Source organism: Canis lupus, chromosome 15 (genome assembly GCF_011100685.1).
Source record: "Canis lupus familiaris isolate Mischka breed German Shepherd chromosome 15, alternate assembly UU_Cfam_GSD_1.0, whole genome shotgun sequence".
Classification (NCBI taxonomy): domain Eukaryota; kingdom Metazoa; phylum Chordata; class Mammalia; order Carnivora; family Canidae; genus Canis; species Canis lupus.
Genome location: NC_049236.1, coordinates 19,544,667 through 19,557,925, shown reverse-complemented (window position 1 = coordinate 19,557,925; position 13,259 = coordinate 19,544,667). Strand labels below are relative to the sequence as shown.

At 35.9% G+C, this 13,259-nt stretch overlaps 1 protein-coding gene across 7 annotated transcripts in view; it reads left to right on the top strand.

The window, feature by feature from the left end:
- Positions 1–13,259, top strand: part of OSBPL8 (oxysterol binding protein like 8) — a 143,095-nt gene that overhangs the window by 50,553 nt on the left and 79,283 nt on the right. For 4 of the 7 annotated variants that reach the window (XM_038558500.1, XM_038558499.1, XM_038558505.1 and 1 more), the window contains 2 exons: positions 6,979–7,017; positions 12,817–12,853. The exons of 1 other annotated variant lie outside the window; for it this stretch is intronic. In XM_038558500.1, coding sequence (XP_038414428.1) covers positions 6,979–7,017; positions 12,817–12,853 — 76 coding nt within the window. The remainder of the gene's footprint in view (positions 1–6,978; positions 7,018–12,816; positions 12,854–13,259) is intronic. 2 more of the 7 variants (XM_038558501.1, XM_038558503.1) reach the window with 2 other exon arrangements.

Sequence of the window (13,259 nt, the reverse complement as noted above, 5' to 3'; positions counted from 1 at the left end):
TTTGCATACCACAACTGGACACACGTGCAGTCCTAATTCTAATTTATTTATTTATTTTTAAGTAGTGGAGCCCGACATGAGGCTTGAACTCACAAACCTGAGTTCAAGACCTAAGCTGAGATCAAGGTTGGATGTTTAACCTACTGAGCCACCTACAGTTTAAAAATAAAGTGTTTAGAACTGTGTTTAATGTTTTCTAGTTGGTAATAAATCATGTTCTATCCTGGTAGTGAAGACAGGATGGGCAATGATCTGTCCAGTATTACTGAGAAAAAAGGGCACAGAAAGATGACTTACAACTTTCCCTCTTACCCTTACCCCTTTCCTCCATGTGTGGGTGGTACTGTACTGTCTTTCTGATCTAAGGTTGCTTGCTATCCATCCAACTTTAAGGGTAGGTTCAGAGACAGTATTAGTTATTTCACTAGCAAATAACTCAGTTTTCATTTGTATAAGAAATCAGTAACTTTCTTTTTGGCTTTGCATTCTCTATATGTAGAATGACTGAGGTGGTGGCAGAAAGAACAGTAGGACTGTTTAACAGTTCATTCCTATTAAGATATGTGGCAGCTGTGACATGCCCATAGTGTAAAAATCAAAAGTAGAACTCACATAACTCCCAAGTAAATAGATTGCCATTTATTCAATAGAAAGCTATTTGTTTTGCTAAAGTAGACTTGAGGAAAACTGCCTTCAAAATTTTGTTATTTAATATCCATATAAAAGTATAGATTGAAGATTTTTCAAGAACATTTTTACTTGCTGTTTCTCTTAAGCCTTAAGACATGCAGGTGCTTTTATAAGCAGAATACCATTAAAGCCACTGCTCTACGCTTAACTCTATTTAAAAAAAAAAAAAAAAGATTTTATTCATTTATTTGAGAGAGAGCATGAGTCTACAACCAGGGGGAAGGGTAGAGGGAGAAGCAGACTCACTTCTGAGCAGGGAGCCCATGTAGGGCTCTTTCCCAGAACCCCAGGATCATGACCTGAGCCAAAGGCAGACTCTTAACCGACTGAGCCACCCAGGCACCCCTCTACATTTAACTCTTAATTAAGATTATGTCCATTAAGAATCTTAAATTTCTTCTTGTTTTTGTAGAAAATAAAGTGAAAGTCCATCAAACCTCAGATTAGAATGTGAAGGATTAGAATTTTAGCATGTTAGAGATACATGAAGATAAAATTTAATTATAGGTTCAAGAAAATTTCCACTTGTTCGGCTATTTAAGAGAGCAATTAAGGGATTTTTATCCAGACCTCTGATCACCTTAGTAGGTTTTCATTAACTTAAGACTACTTCACAAGTCACCTTATTAAGTTTAATATAGTGAAAACAACAGCAATGGTGCAAAAAAAAAAAAAAATGCATGAGAGGGGAAATGAATTTGCGTGTGTGGATACACATAAAGTTTAATTATACTTTTGGTCAAACATCTATTGAGTTTAGAAAATTAACCTACCTTCACAGAGCACATTTATGCACATGGTACCTTGTACTTGGTTTTAGTTCTCACAGGCATTATTGTTTGCTGCTTAGGGTAATTGGTAGAAAGTAAAACTACAAGAAATGAATAGCAACTAACATTTGGTAAATTTCTGTCAAATGCTAGAAGCTATTTCAGGTGCTTTGCATGTAAACTTACGTAATTTTCTAACAAACCTATGAGATAGTATTACAACCCTCATTTACTAGCAGAGAATACAGTTAAGTGTCTCAGGGTCATATAGCTAGTAAGTGGCAGAACTGGGATACATTTTGGCTCCGTAGGCCAAGCTTTAATTATTTTTCTATACTGCATCTCAACCAAGTTACAATCAGAATATACAGGTTGGAATTTTTTTTTTTTAAGATTTTGTTTATTTATTCATGACAGGCAGAGAGATAGATAGGCAGAGACACAGGCAGAGGGAGAAGCAGGCTTCATGTAGGGAACCTGATGTGGGACTCGATCCTGGGTCTCCAGGATCACACCCCATGCCGAAGGCAGTGCTAAACCGCTAAGCCCCTGGGGCTGCCCTGGAATTTTTGTTTTTAAGGTAATGTCAAACCTCTGAATTTTTTCTTATTTTTTTTTTTGGAGCCAAGAAACAACCTGTTTAGTGTTGTGATTTGGGAAAGTGATCTTGGCAGAATTATGGAATATTGCAGGGACAACTAGCTGAACATTGTAGAGCTATCTCTGAGGGGTCTTGAAAAAGTCCATTGCTCAGGTTGTAGGTACCCCTGTTCAATTGAATTAGAATGTGAGAGGGTGAGATACAGACATCAGTACTTTTTAAAAGTCTTCTTGATAATTTTAATGCACAGCCAAAGTTGAGAACTATAGAAATAGAGGCAGTTAGCCCAGGGAACAAGTTAGCGTGGAGTTGTGTAATCTAAGTAGAAGAAAATTAACACCCATAGGGTGGTGTTAGCTGATCAGAAAATACGTCCCTTTTGGGTTTTGCTTTTTTTCTCTAGATTTTTAGAATTTGCACTTTGCATTTTTGGGTTACTTTATTAGTATATAGAGAAAAAAACTCTTATTTTTGCAAACTTACTATATGTTCTGATCTTGGCTCTGTGTCTCATACACTTTCTCATTAATCTCCTCCAATGTACTGGGGGGAAGATATTACTCTGTTTCTGAAGAAACTGAGACTCTGAAGGAATTAGTAATTTTTCTAAGATCACATAGCTAATCAGCGGTCCATGTTAGGATTTAAATACACTCATACTTTGTTATTCTTGTCATTGAATGTAAAGGCTAGTGTTTTTATATTATAAATTGATCTATGTCATACCCAGCCTTTTAAAAATTTTATGTGCATTACCTAATATATGTATACTTTGAAAAGTATGTGATACGTGATCTATTGTATTTAACTCAAACCTTGTTCTCCTTTAACTAATTTTGATTTTTCTATCTCGGGTGAATATTTTGGCATTTAGGCAGTATATAGTTGCTGAGACATGAAGTACAGTTGCTAATTGCAGTTTTATGTGTGGTAGATATAATTATGAGTCATGGAAGTTGACGCTTCCATAATATTATTAGCAGTCTTTCTTGTGGCTTGATACTTAACAACATAATATGCTAATCAGTAATTTGTCAGAAATAGAACTCTAGAAGGAAAGAAATTATTTGTTATACAGTCCTTATGTCTTAATTCAGATCCTAGGCATGATTCAATATAGAATGTGGGCTTATATATCTATGTAAGGAATTGGCTAAAATGAAATTCCAAATAAACTTTTATTTCAGACTGAAAAGCAAAGTTATTTAAGTAGGTCATAAGATTAAGCATCATACACTGAAATATTGATGTATATGAGCTGTCTCCTATAATCAGTTGTCATATCTAACCTGGCATGATTGTGATGTGATTACATGGTTTCTGTTGTGGTTATCAAGTGACTAAGGATGGTTAGGTCAGATATAGAGGAGAATATTGATGAATCCAAAGGCCGAGGTCATGTGGATTTAGTTCTTTTAATGGATAGTTCACTTTTTTCTTATTTCATAACCACATACCTCACCAGCTGTCTCACCAGGTGTATTAACCATAGTTACAGCTGACATAATCGATTTTGAACTTCCCTTGTATATGAAGTCCTTGATGGAGGAAGTTGTTTTCATCATGCCAAGAGACCACCATTACCAGAAGCTCCATTATGAAAAACAGGTGGTGAATCTGTAACAGTGTTATTTATGAAGGACAAAATTATTTAAGAAAAAAGGGAATTCCTAACAAAGGAATTTTGGCATATGATAGTCAGAGACTAATAGTGGAAGAAAATATGAATACACTTTACATTCATTCTAGAGAATGTCAGAATACAGGGGCTGTTGCTATTTTCTGGGAATACTATGGAAGTCTTCTGGTGAAGTTACTTTATTTTTTTTAGACTAGGGGGTGGGGCAGAGGGAGAGAAAGAATCTTAAGCAGGCTCCACACCCAGTGTGGAGCCCACTGTGGAGCCCACGTAGGGCTCCATCTCAGGACCCTGAAATGATCTGAGCCGAAATCAAGAGTCAGACACTTAACTGACTGAGCCTCCCAAGCGCCCCTGTTGAAGGTACTTTTGAACAGAATCCTAAAGGATAAGAGCCAGTGTGGAGCTTGCAGCTCTGTTAGTCGTCTATAATGGTTAGGCTGTACGTGTTGAGGTTGGGGGGAAGGTGAGTTGGGGTTGAGTTTTTCACTTCCTCAGAAAGGAACATGATGGTGCAGTGCAAGGGCACTGTCCGTGGAACTGTTCCACATGGAACTCTGTGGGCAATCCCCTACAGTTCTGCCTGAGAAGAGATGAATGCAGTGACAACACATGTAGTATCCCTCTGTGATACCTGGTGTGGGAGGCCAGGAAATCCCTCACCAAAGATGTGATTTTTTATCTGAGATAAGAAGGAGTGCAGCAGGAGGATGATTGGGAGACCTTTAAGAAGCTGGAGCTCAGAAGAGTTAAGGTGGACAACTAATTTGAGGAGTTGTTAGTGAATAGAGCCCGTTTAAAAGTTAAGTCAACGGAATCATCTGGGGAAAACATGTTGAATGGATACAAAAGATATTCTAGGATGCAACCTGGGGGGCAGAGGCAGAAGGGGAAGAGGGGAGCCAAGCAAGGAGAAGGGAATAAGGGAGAGAAAATAGCTTGGAAATTGGGGAAGGAGAAAGAGTTTTGAGAAAAGGAGTGATCAGTGGTGGCAAATCCTAAAGAGTGGTCGGTTAGGTTGAGCTGGGGAGAGGTAAGTTTGGCTAGACTTGAAATGTTTTATAGTGTAGGCACTTACGGCTAATTTACATTTAAATTAAATAAATCCAACTCCTCAGGTTTCACTAGCCACATTTCAATAATTTAACAGCTATGCGTAGCTAGTAGCTGCTGTATTGGATAGTATAGATATACACCATTTCCATCATCACAGGGAGTTCTATTTGATAGCACTGTACTAGACCATTGTAAAATTAGGGAAAAGTTAAATAAAAATTCATTTTTTTACTTATTTGTGATAGCAATAGAGAAAATACTATGAGATGACTAATTATGTATTACCAGAGAACTGATGTTAGGAAATCAGAGTTTTAGCTTGAACTGTGGTAGCAGAATTGGCAATTTGACTTGAGCCTTCAAGGTCAGGGAACTTTCAAGCTATTGAACAGGGAAGCAAAAACAAAGGGAAAAAATTGCAGCTCACTGAGCATAATCAATTTTACTAGACAGAGAATTAAGGTAAGTGGAATTTTAGAGTTGCAAAGCTATCTTATGGGGCATCAGAACACCTCTGTGGCATGAATGCTGTAGACAGTCAATGCTGTAGACTATTTATTTATTTTTATTTTTTATTTTATTTTTATGATAGGCACACAGTGAGAGAGAGAGAGAGAGAGGCAGAGACACAGGCAGAGGGAGAAGCAGGCTCCATGCACCGGGAGCCCGATGTGGGATTCGATCCCAGGTCTCCAGGATCGCGCCCTGGGCCAAAGGCAGGCACTAAACCGCTGCGCCACCCAGGGATCCCTGCTGTAGACAATTTAAATGTTAGGATTTGGGGCTTATTTTCTAAAGAATGGGTACTATCAAATGTTTTTAAGTGGAGGAGTAAAATGGTGAATGTGATAGTTTATGGAATTAACTTGATAAATTAAGATGTTGGTTTTTTTCTTAGTCTTTGTCATTTGTTGCACTACTAAGTAATTATGCCGTATGTCTACATACTGCTTTTTAAAAAGCCTATAAAGTACACTCACGTAAATCATTATTAAGCCTCAAAATTATTCTGGAAAATTGTAACATTTATAATTATGTATTCAGAAGAAAATCTCAGAGTTCAGTAATATGCTAATGATGGGGCCAGCTTGAAGAATTGAGTAATATTGGGTAGATTGGAGATAACTTACCTTAATGTCACATAAATTACTATACAGTACATATAGTCTCCAATCTTGTTGGCGTAGGGACCATGTCTTTATGTTTTTGAATTCCAGTACCTAGCGTAGTAAATGAATGAATGAGATGCGACTGACTTAGTGCAGGGACATCTATTGAAAGGGAGATGAGAAATGAGGTGATGTGAATCTGGCCTAGGTAATAGTATTAATGGGAATTGAAAGAAAGGTCCAGATATGAGGTAGACATTGTCTAAGTAAAAATCATCTAAACTTAATGACTTCTTGAGATGTTGGGGGTGGGGGAAGAGTCTCAGATGACTCGAGGGTTTAGGTCTCAGTGAAAATAAGATGCTACTGTTTAAAAACTCCAGCAAATTGGCATGGAAACTGGTTACTGAGGGAAACTACAGAGTGCTGTTTTTGACTTAAAGATGCTTTTCTAAAACCAGCTTAGAGCCAGCCCTTCCTTTGTTTATAGACTTTTAGAACCAGAAGTTAATTTGCCGTAATGTCTGAACCATGCAAGTGGCAATGTTTTGGGGTGAAGTTTTAGAGATAGGGTGGATCTAAAGGAGAAGCTTGGAAGTCATCTGAATAAAGTTCATAGATAAGATTTGAGCATGAGCACAGTCTGCAGGGAAGGAGCAGGTAGAGAAAAACAAGTAGTTGAGGGCTGAACATTGCTTGTGGCCATTCACTTACTAGAAGAGAAGACAAAGTGGAGCCAGGAAAACAGGAGAAGGGAAGCCAGAGGAGTCGAGTACTTTAGAAACAGAGGAGAAAGTTTACGTAGGGAAATGGCTGATAGAATTAAATACATGCAGGGAGGATAAGAACTGTGAAGAAGCCTCAGACTATGCCCGAGACAACTTCACAGACTGGCAGATTGATGGGAACTTCTCCTCAGAGGTTTTTGTGTTGTTGTTGTTTTAAAGAATTGAGTTTCCAGTGTAAACATATTATTGCCTTTTTTTTTTTTTTTGCTACTTCTTAAAAGATTAATGCACCACTTAATTCATTTGATACACTGTGGTGCTCTCTAAATTCAGATTCAAGTGTTTGACATTAAATCACTCCTGAGAAAATTTATTTTTTTTTTAGATCTTGCCATATTCAGAAGTTGCTGAAGTTCAAGAGACAGTGAGTAATATATAGTGCTATGTTTGAAATGTTAACATTTTTGTATTTTTTCAGGATTTTGAGTTGGATTCCTAAAATATATTTTGACTCTATTTTATCATAGATGGTTATGTCATTATACTAAGTAACATAGATTGAAAAGATCACTTTAAAAATTTACATTTTTTCCAAAATGTAAATAGATTTTTTTTTTTTTACTGTAAAAATCATGCATACCAGTGGGGGCATATTAAACAATACAGAAGAATGTAATAAATAAAATTCTACCTTCTAGAGGCAACCACTTTTAATAGTCTGGTGGCCTCTTTACTAAGTTTGTTCATGTGTATTTGTCTTACATATGAAATTTTATAAAAGTAGAGTCATACAAACTTTTATAACCTATTTTTAAAAGTCAATGTATAATGAACAATGAATAAAAAATCTTTAATGGCTACATAGTATTTAATTATATGAATATTATTTAATAGTAGATTGTTATTTTAGATTACTGTAAATGATGTGATAAATATCTGTGGATGCCTCTTTTAATATTTTGGATGATCACCTTAGTATACATTCCTAGAAGTACATTTGCTGGATCAAAAGTCTGATTAGGTTATTTTAAAATAACTGCCTGGCAGGCCAGTTAATATTCTCTATCCAACAGTGATAAGCTCTAGTTCCTAGAAAAATATTTCCGTAAAATATCTCCTGTAAAACTCAGGGATAAAATGTACACAATGTGTGCTTTGCAGTTGATGCAGGAATATGAAAAGTTCAGTTGAGTATAGAGAGAGGACTCCTGTAGAAAGAACAAACAAATCTCAACTATGTTTTAGATCTTTTCACTAAAGACTACTACTCTGAGGGCCAAAGATAACACTAAAGAGAGTGCTCCTGGGATGTTTTATATAATCTTCCTTCCAAATTGTGGCTTCTGAGAGCCAGCTGCAGAAGGATTGATTCTATGAGTACAACTTGATCAACTTTTGTGGGGGGAAGAGGTGCAACTTGCTTGAAACTTTATTTTCAAATTGTATCAATGCTTAATAAGCTTTTTGTACTTTGGCTTAAGCTCAAAAGATGACTTAAATCAATATGTATGTAAAAGGGAGGTGCTGTGCTTAAGGCAATGGAATCAAGCTATAACTCTTATGAGATGGTTTCTGTGTTATAAGGTGGCCATCTGTCCTGAGTTGCTTGGGCCTAAGGGGTTTCCCAGGATATAGGGTGTGATTATGAATTTCTACCTATTCCTTTATACTTCTGAAAGATGGCAAGTTTTATGCTAATTTTAGATAGCACGGCAAATATTTAGAAGTACATTAAGTAAAGTCCCATTTTTGCATAATGCTCTTTTCCTGAGATTTGTAGACTAAAATCAGTAAAGATTTAAGCTATACTTCCTGCTTTTAGTTAAAGTAGTTGATAGTATACTAATTAATAACAAATAGAAAAACTCTAGGTGTGTTACTATTATTTTACCATTTTCAGCCCATACTTTCTGCCAAAATAGAGAAACTGTTTATACGATAAAGAAATTGTTGAAATGACGTTGTGGACGTCGTTGAAGGGATAATGATAAATATGATGTTATTCAATTAGAGGTAATGTTTGCATCATATCCTTAATGGTCTTCTTTGAATAAGCTGAGGAAAATTTCCTGGATTCTTTGAGTTTCTACTAGTATTTTGGTTCTCTAACAAAAGCCAAAAAGAGTTGACTAGCTTTTTATTTTTATTTTTATTTTTATTTTTTTTTATTTTTTTTTTATTTATTTACTTATGATAGTCACACAGAGAGAGAGAGGCAGAGACACAGGCAGAGGGAGAAGCAGGCTCCATGCACCGGGAGCCTGATATGGGATTCGATCCCGGGTCTCCAGGATCGCGCCCTGGGCCAAAGGCAGGCGCCAAACGGCTGCGCCACCCAGGGATCCCCTAGCTTTTTATTTTTTTAAATATCTAAGATACTTGTGTAGATATTTCACATCAATAATTTTACATTGTCTTTATTCATGTGTTGTACAAGATAGAACTGTGCCAAGTAGGCCCAGGTCCTAAAAGCAATAAACGTAAGTAGTGTAGTGTATGCGATCTAACAGGCACACAAGACTTCAGTGATATAAGTTACTTAGTAAAATTAATATGTAATCTTCAGTTATCCCTGTCCCATTCCCCATTGGCATCACTTACAGGCAGCTCTGGGAGGATCATTTCACTTGGATCCCAGTTTAATGCCTTTGTATCCACAATTTTCTGGGGAAGGTTTCTGAAATCTTACTTCTTGTTATATTTCCACTTTCACTGGAGTGTTTCAGCTTAATTCTTAGTTCTGCTGTTCCATTATAATGTCTGTTTTCTGGTGCCTGTTCTTTTATTCTGTTGCATTTTTTGGTCTCTTGTGATTAGCTGTTCAGGTTCATATACCCTAACTCTCACACATATCATAATTTATACTGTTTCTTACAAACCTGAACCTTTCTCTGTACAAGTTTATAGATCCAGTTGCCTACTTGACATTTTGACTTGGATGTCTAGTAGATATTTCAAATCTAACCTGTCTCAAACTTAACACTTCTATTTTTCTTTCAATAAATTAACCTCCTCAATATCCTTTCCATCTCAGACAATGACAGTTCCATGCTCAGACCCCAACACTTAACATCATTTTGATTTTTCTTTAAAATAAATAAACTTCATATTTCGTCTGTTTGGAAATCCTGCTGGTGCTACCTTCAAAATATATTCAGAACTCAACTATTTCCTCTCCCCCTCACCTCTTACCTTGGTCCAAGTCTCCTTCATTTCTCCCCCTACGTTATTACAGTAACTTCTGACTGGTTATACTCCTGTCCCTCTAGTCCATTCTCCACTCAGCATCCAGAATAATCCTGTTAAAACGTTTTCAGATTATGTCACTCCTTTTCTCAGAAATCCAGTGGCACCCCATCTCATTCAGAATAAAGCCAAAATCCTGACTAGGTCCTACACATTCTGGCACCCATTTATTTATTTCTTTGACTTCATTTCCTACTACTTTACTATTTGTGTTGTATTCCAGCCTCTCTGGACTTTTTACTGTCCTCCAAGCCCTCCAGACTTGCTTCCATCCCAATCCACCACTCTATACATGTTCCTCCCTTTGCCTAGAATATTCTTCCCCTTTATGTCCTTATAATAAATTCCCTCATTTTATTCAGTCAGTTCTGTAGTGAAGCCTTCTTAGGTCACCCTATCTTAAATTATAACTCCCTCTTCCTTAACATTTTATAAAACCTCGTTCTCTGCTGATTTTTTCCTTAGTAACTATACTATATAATATGCAACAAATTTTTACTTGTTTAGTATGTTATTTTTCATTTCTCCCACTGGAACATAATACCACAAAGGACAAAATTGTTATCTTTTTTTGTTCACTCCTATATCCCTTGGTGCCTAAAATGATACCTGTCTATATAATAGGTATTCATAAATATTTGGTTGGATGGATGAATGATAGGAATAGACAGTGTTTGTTTTGATTCTTTATTATCTCAATATGAAAAAATTAGTCTAATAGAATCAGATTTATATGATAAATATACTTAAGATAATGTTGAAGCATAATTTGAAACAAATATCAGAAGTTACTGTATATGGTAGAGATTGTTTTCTGGGAGCAAACAGGCAAGAAGTACAGCTGCAAAGAAGTTGACATAATGCTGTTAATTAACAAAATTTGAGAATTATGTACAATGAAAGTGAACTTAATTATTTACTCTAAATAGAAGATCAACTAGAAAGCCTTCATAAATGACTGGCCTTGTGAAATTAAATAGTCCCAACTATGCATATATGGTTAGAACCATTGCTCTCCTTCAAGAAATTCAGATTTTCTGGTAGATCTAGGAAAATTAGTAATTATTCATATCAATACAGAAAGATTTTTAGAGAATGTCTGTCGAATATTTGTCAAGTTGACCATGGTTGACTCTGTCATTTTCCTAACTTCTTTTCTGTTTTCCAGTATCATACTAGTTATTTATTGGTATATAACAAATCATCTGAAAATTAAGTGGTATAAAACAGCAAGCATTTATTATTTTATAATTTCTCTGGGTCAAGAATTCAAGAACAGTTTACTAGGTGTCCCTGGTTCAAAAATCTCTCATGTGGTTGTATTCAAGCCACTTGGGGGCAGGGGGGTTTGCTGCAGTCTCATCCAAAAGCTTGACTGGGTAGATGGGAGGGCAAGAAGACCCAAGGCAGGAGATATGTTTACCCAACAAACTCAAGTGATGCTTGTTGCCAGACATCATTCCTTCACTTCATGGGCCCGTCTACAAGACTGCCTCAGGACTCTGTAGTTGACTTTTCCCAGGGTGATGTAAGAGCTAGCAAGGGGCTATAAATAAGATGCAGGTCATAGTCTTTACAGTCTAATCTTGGAAGTGACGTTGATTCACTTCTGCTATATTCTATTCATTAGAAGTGATTCAGTGAGCCCAGAATATGCTCAAAGAAAAGGGATTATACACGAAGACAGGGGGATCCCTGGGGCCTTCATAGGGATTTCCTACCACAAATACTTTAATCTTTTCCCGCATGCTTGCTCGTTGTGGTAATATGGCCATCAGTAATAAGGACTTAAACACAATTAGTTCTTTGTCATTACAGCTGTATTTTTTTTAGTTTATCTTTGAAGCTGAATTCAGTTTATAGAATAATGGGCAACTATGGAAAAATGACTAGAGCCAAATGCCATAAAGGAATTAGAATACAATTTCAAGCATTAAGGAAGCAACAGGGCCAAGATTTTTTCCCTAGGAGGCAAAGCAAACAACTGCTACCTTTCTTTTTGGTCACAGATATTTAAGATTCCTTCATTCAATAATATAATCAGTGGGAATTTTAAATTTTTGTTGTTACTTCAGTTTTAATGTTGCTGTACTTGGTATTTGAAATGAAGGAAAGCTGAGGATTCTGTTTCTACCAAAGGAAATCAAAACACTTGTCTATAGGCAACGTTTAGCATAATGTTGTATGTTAAAATAGTAACTGGACAAAAGGTCAGTAGTCTTATTTCTTTGTGTTGATTTCAAGATCTTCATTTCAGGATTAGATCTTCCTTCTTAAAGACCAGTAGCTCCACGTGATAACACTCCATATTAAGTGGGTCTTAAGAAAATTTTATCTGACAATAAAATTTATCATTCTAACCCATATTGCTCTGTTTTTTTTTTTTTGCCATTTGAGAAAAAAAATTGTTCTACTTTGTTGATGTCTTTGTAAAAGCTCTTTGCACAATGCTTGGCATATAATAAGCACTCAGTAAATGTTCCTTTCTTTTTATAGACTGAATTTCTATGTAGTGTTAAGTGCTTTCATGGCATGCATAACTAATATTTAATAGTGCATGGGTGTTATAGATTTATAACCATTTAAATTTAAAGAATGAACAACTTTGGGCTGTCCCTTACATTTCTAAATAATTTTACCACTCCTAACCCATATCTTGAGTTTAAATTGAAAGTAATTTTTGACTTGAACAATTTTTAAAACAAAAATACTTAGTTGATTTCATTCTGGTCTTTCCGCCTTTATTTTCCAAAACTTAAATATTTGATAATGCTTAAGCCAAGATCTTTTTATGTGTGGCAGAGGATAGTCCTTGTGAACTATGATTACTAAGATTGTTGTGCATGTGCTTTCTACTTATAAACTAATGCTTATTTTCCTTGTCCTTTTGTTTCACTGCTGCTTCAATCCTGATGCATTTTGCTTCTTCCTGGTTTGGATTGTATTTGTTTGCTGCTCAATTACCCTGCATTTAAAGCTTCTTGGTGATAGCAAAGATGTCCTTGGGCCATCAAGTAAGTAGCCAAAGTTTGAATGGCATATTTGGAGTTATAATGTTTTGCTGTATAATTATAAAAGGCATATGTTATTTCTCTATTGATTATTAAGTCTTTTTCTTTTCTTTCCAGGCACTGAAATACTAAGTAAAGAATATAAATGGTCTTTCAGTGCCCATCTGAGATTGGTAGTGTTTGGATATTTACTTCTTGATTGTCTAAAGGTGGATTATTTACTTAGCCAACTAACTAATTCATAATTCAAGACCTCTTCATAGCATTCCTTTCTACAATTATCATAAAGCATAGATCAGACTTCTTTGAGACTGGACATGGTACAAGAAATTCACTGCCATTTGAAAATGAGAAATACTGTTTTGGGCGCCCCCCCCATCTTTACATAATAAATAGGTTTCAAGGGATC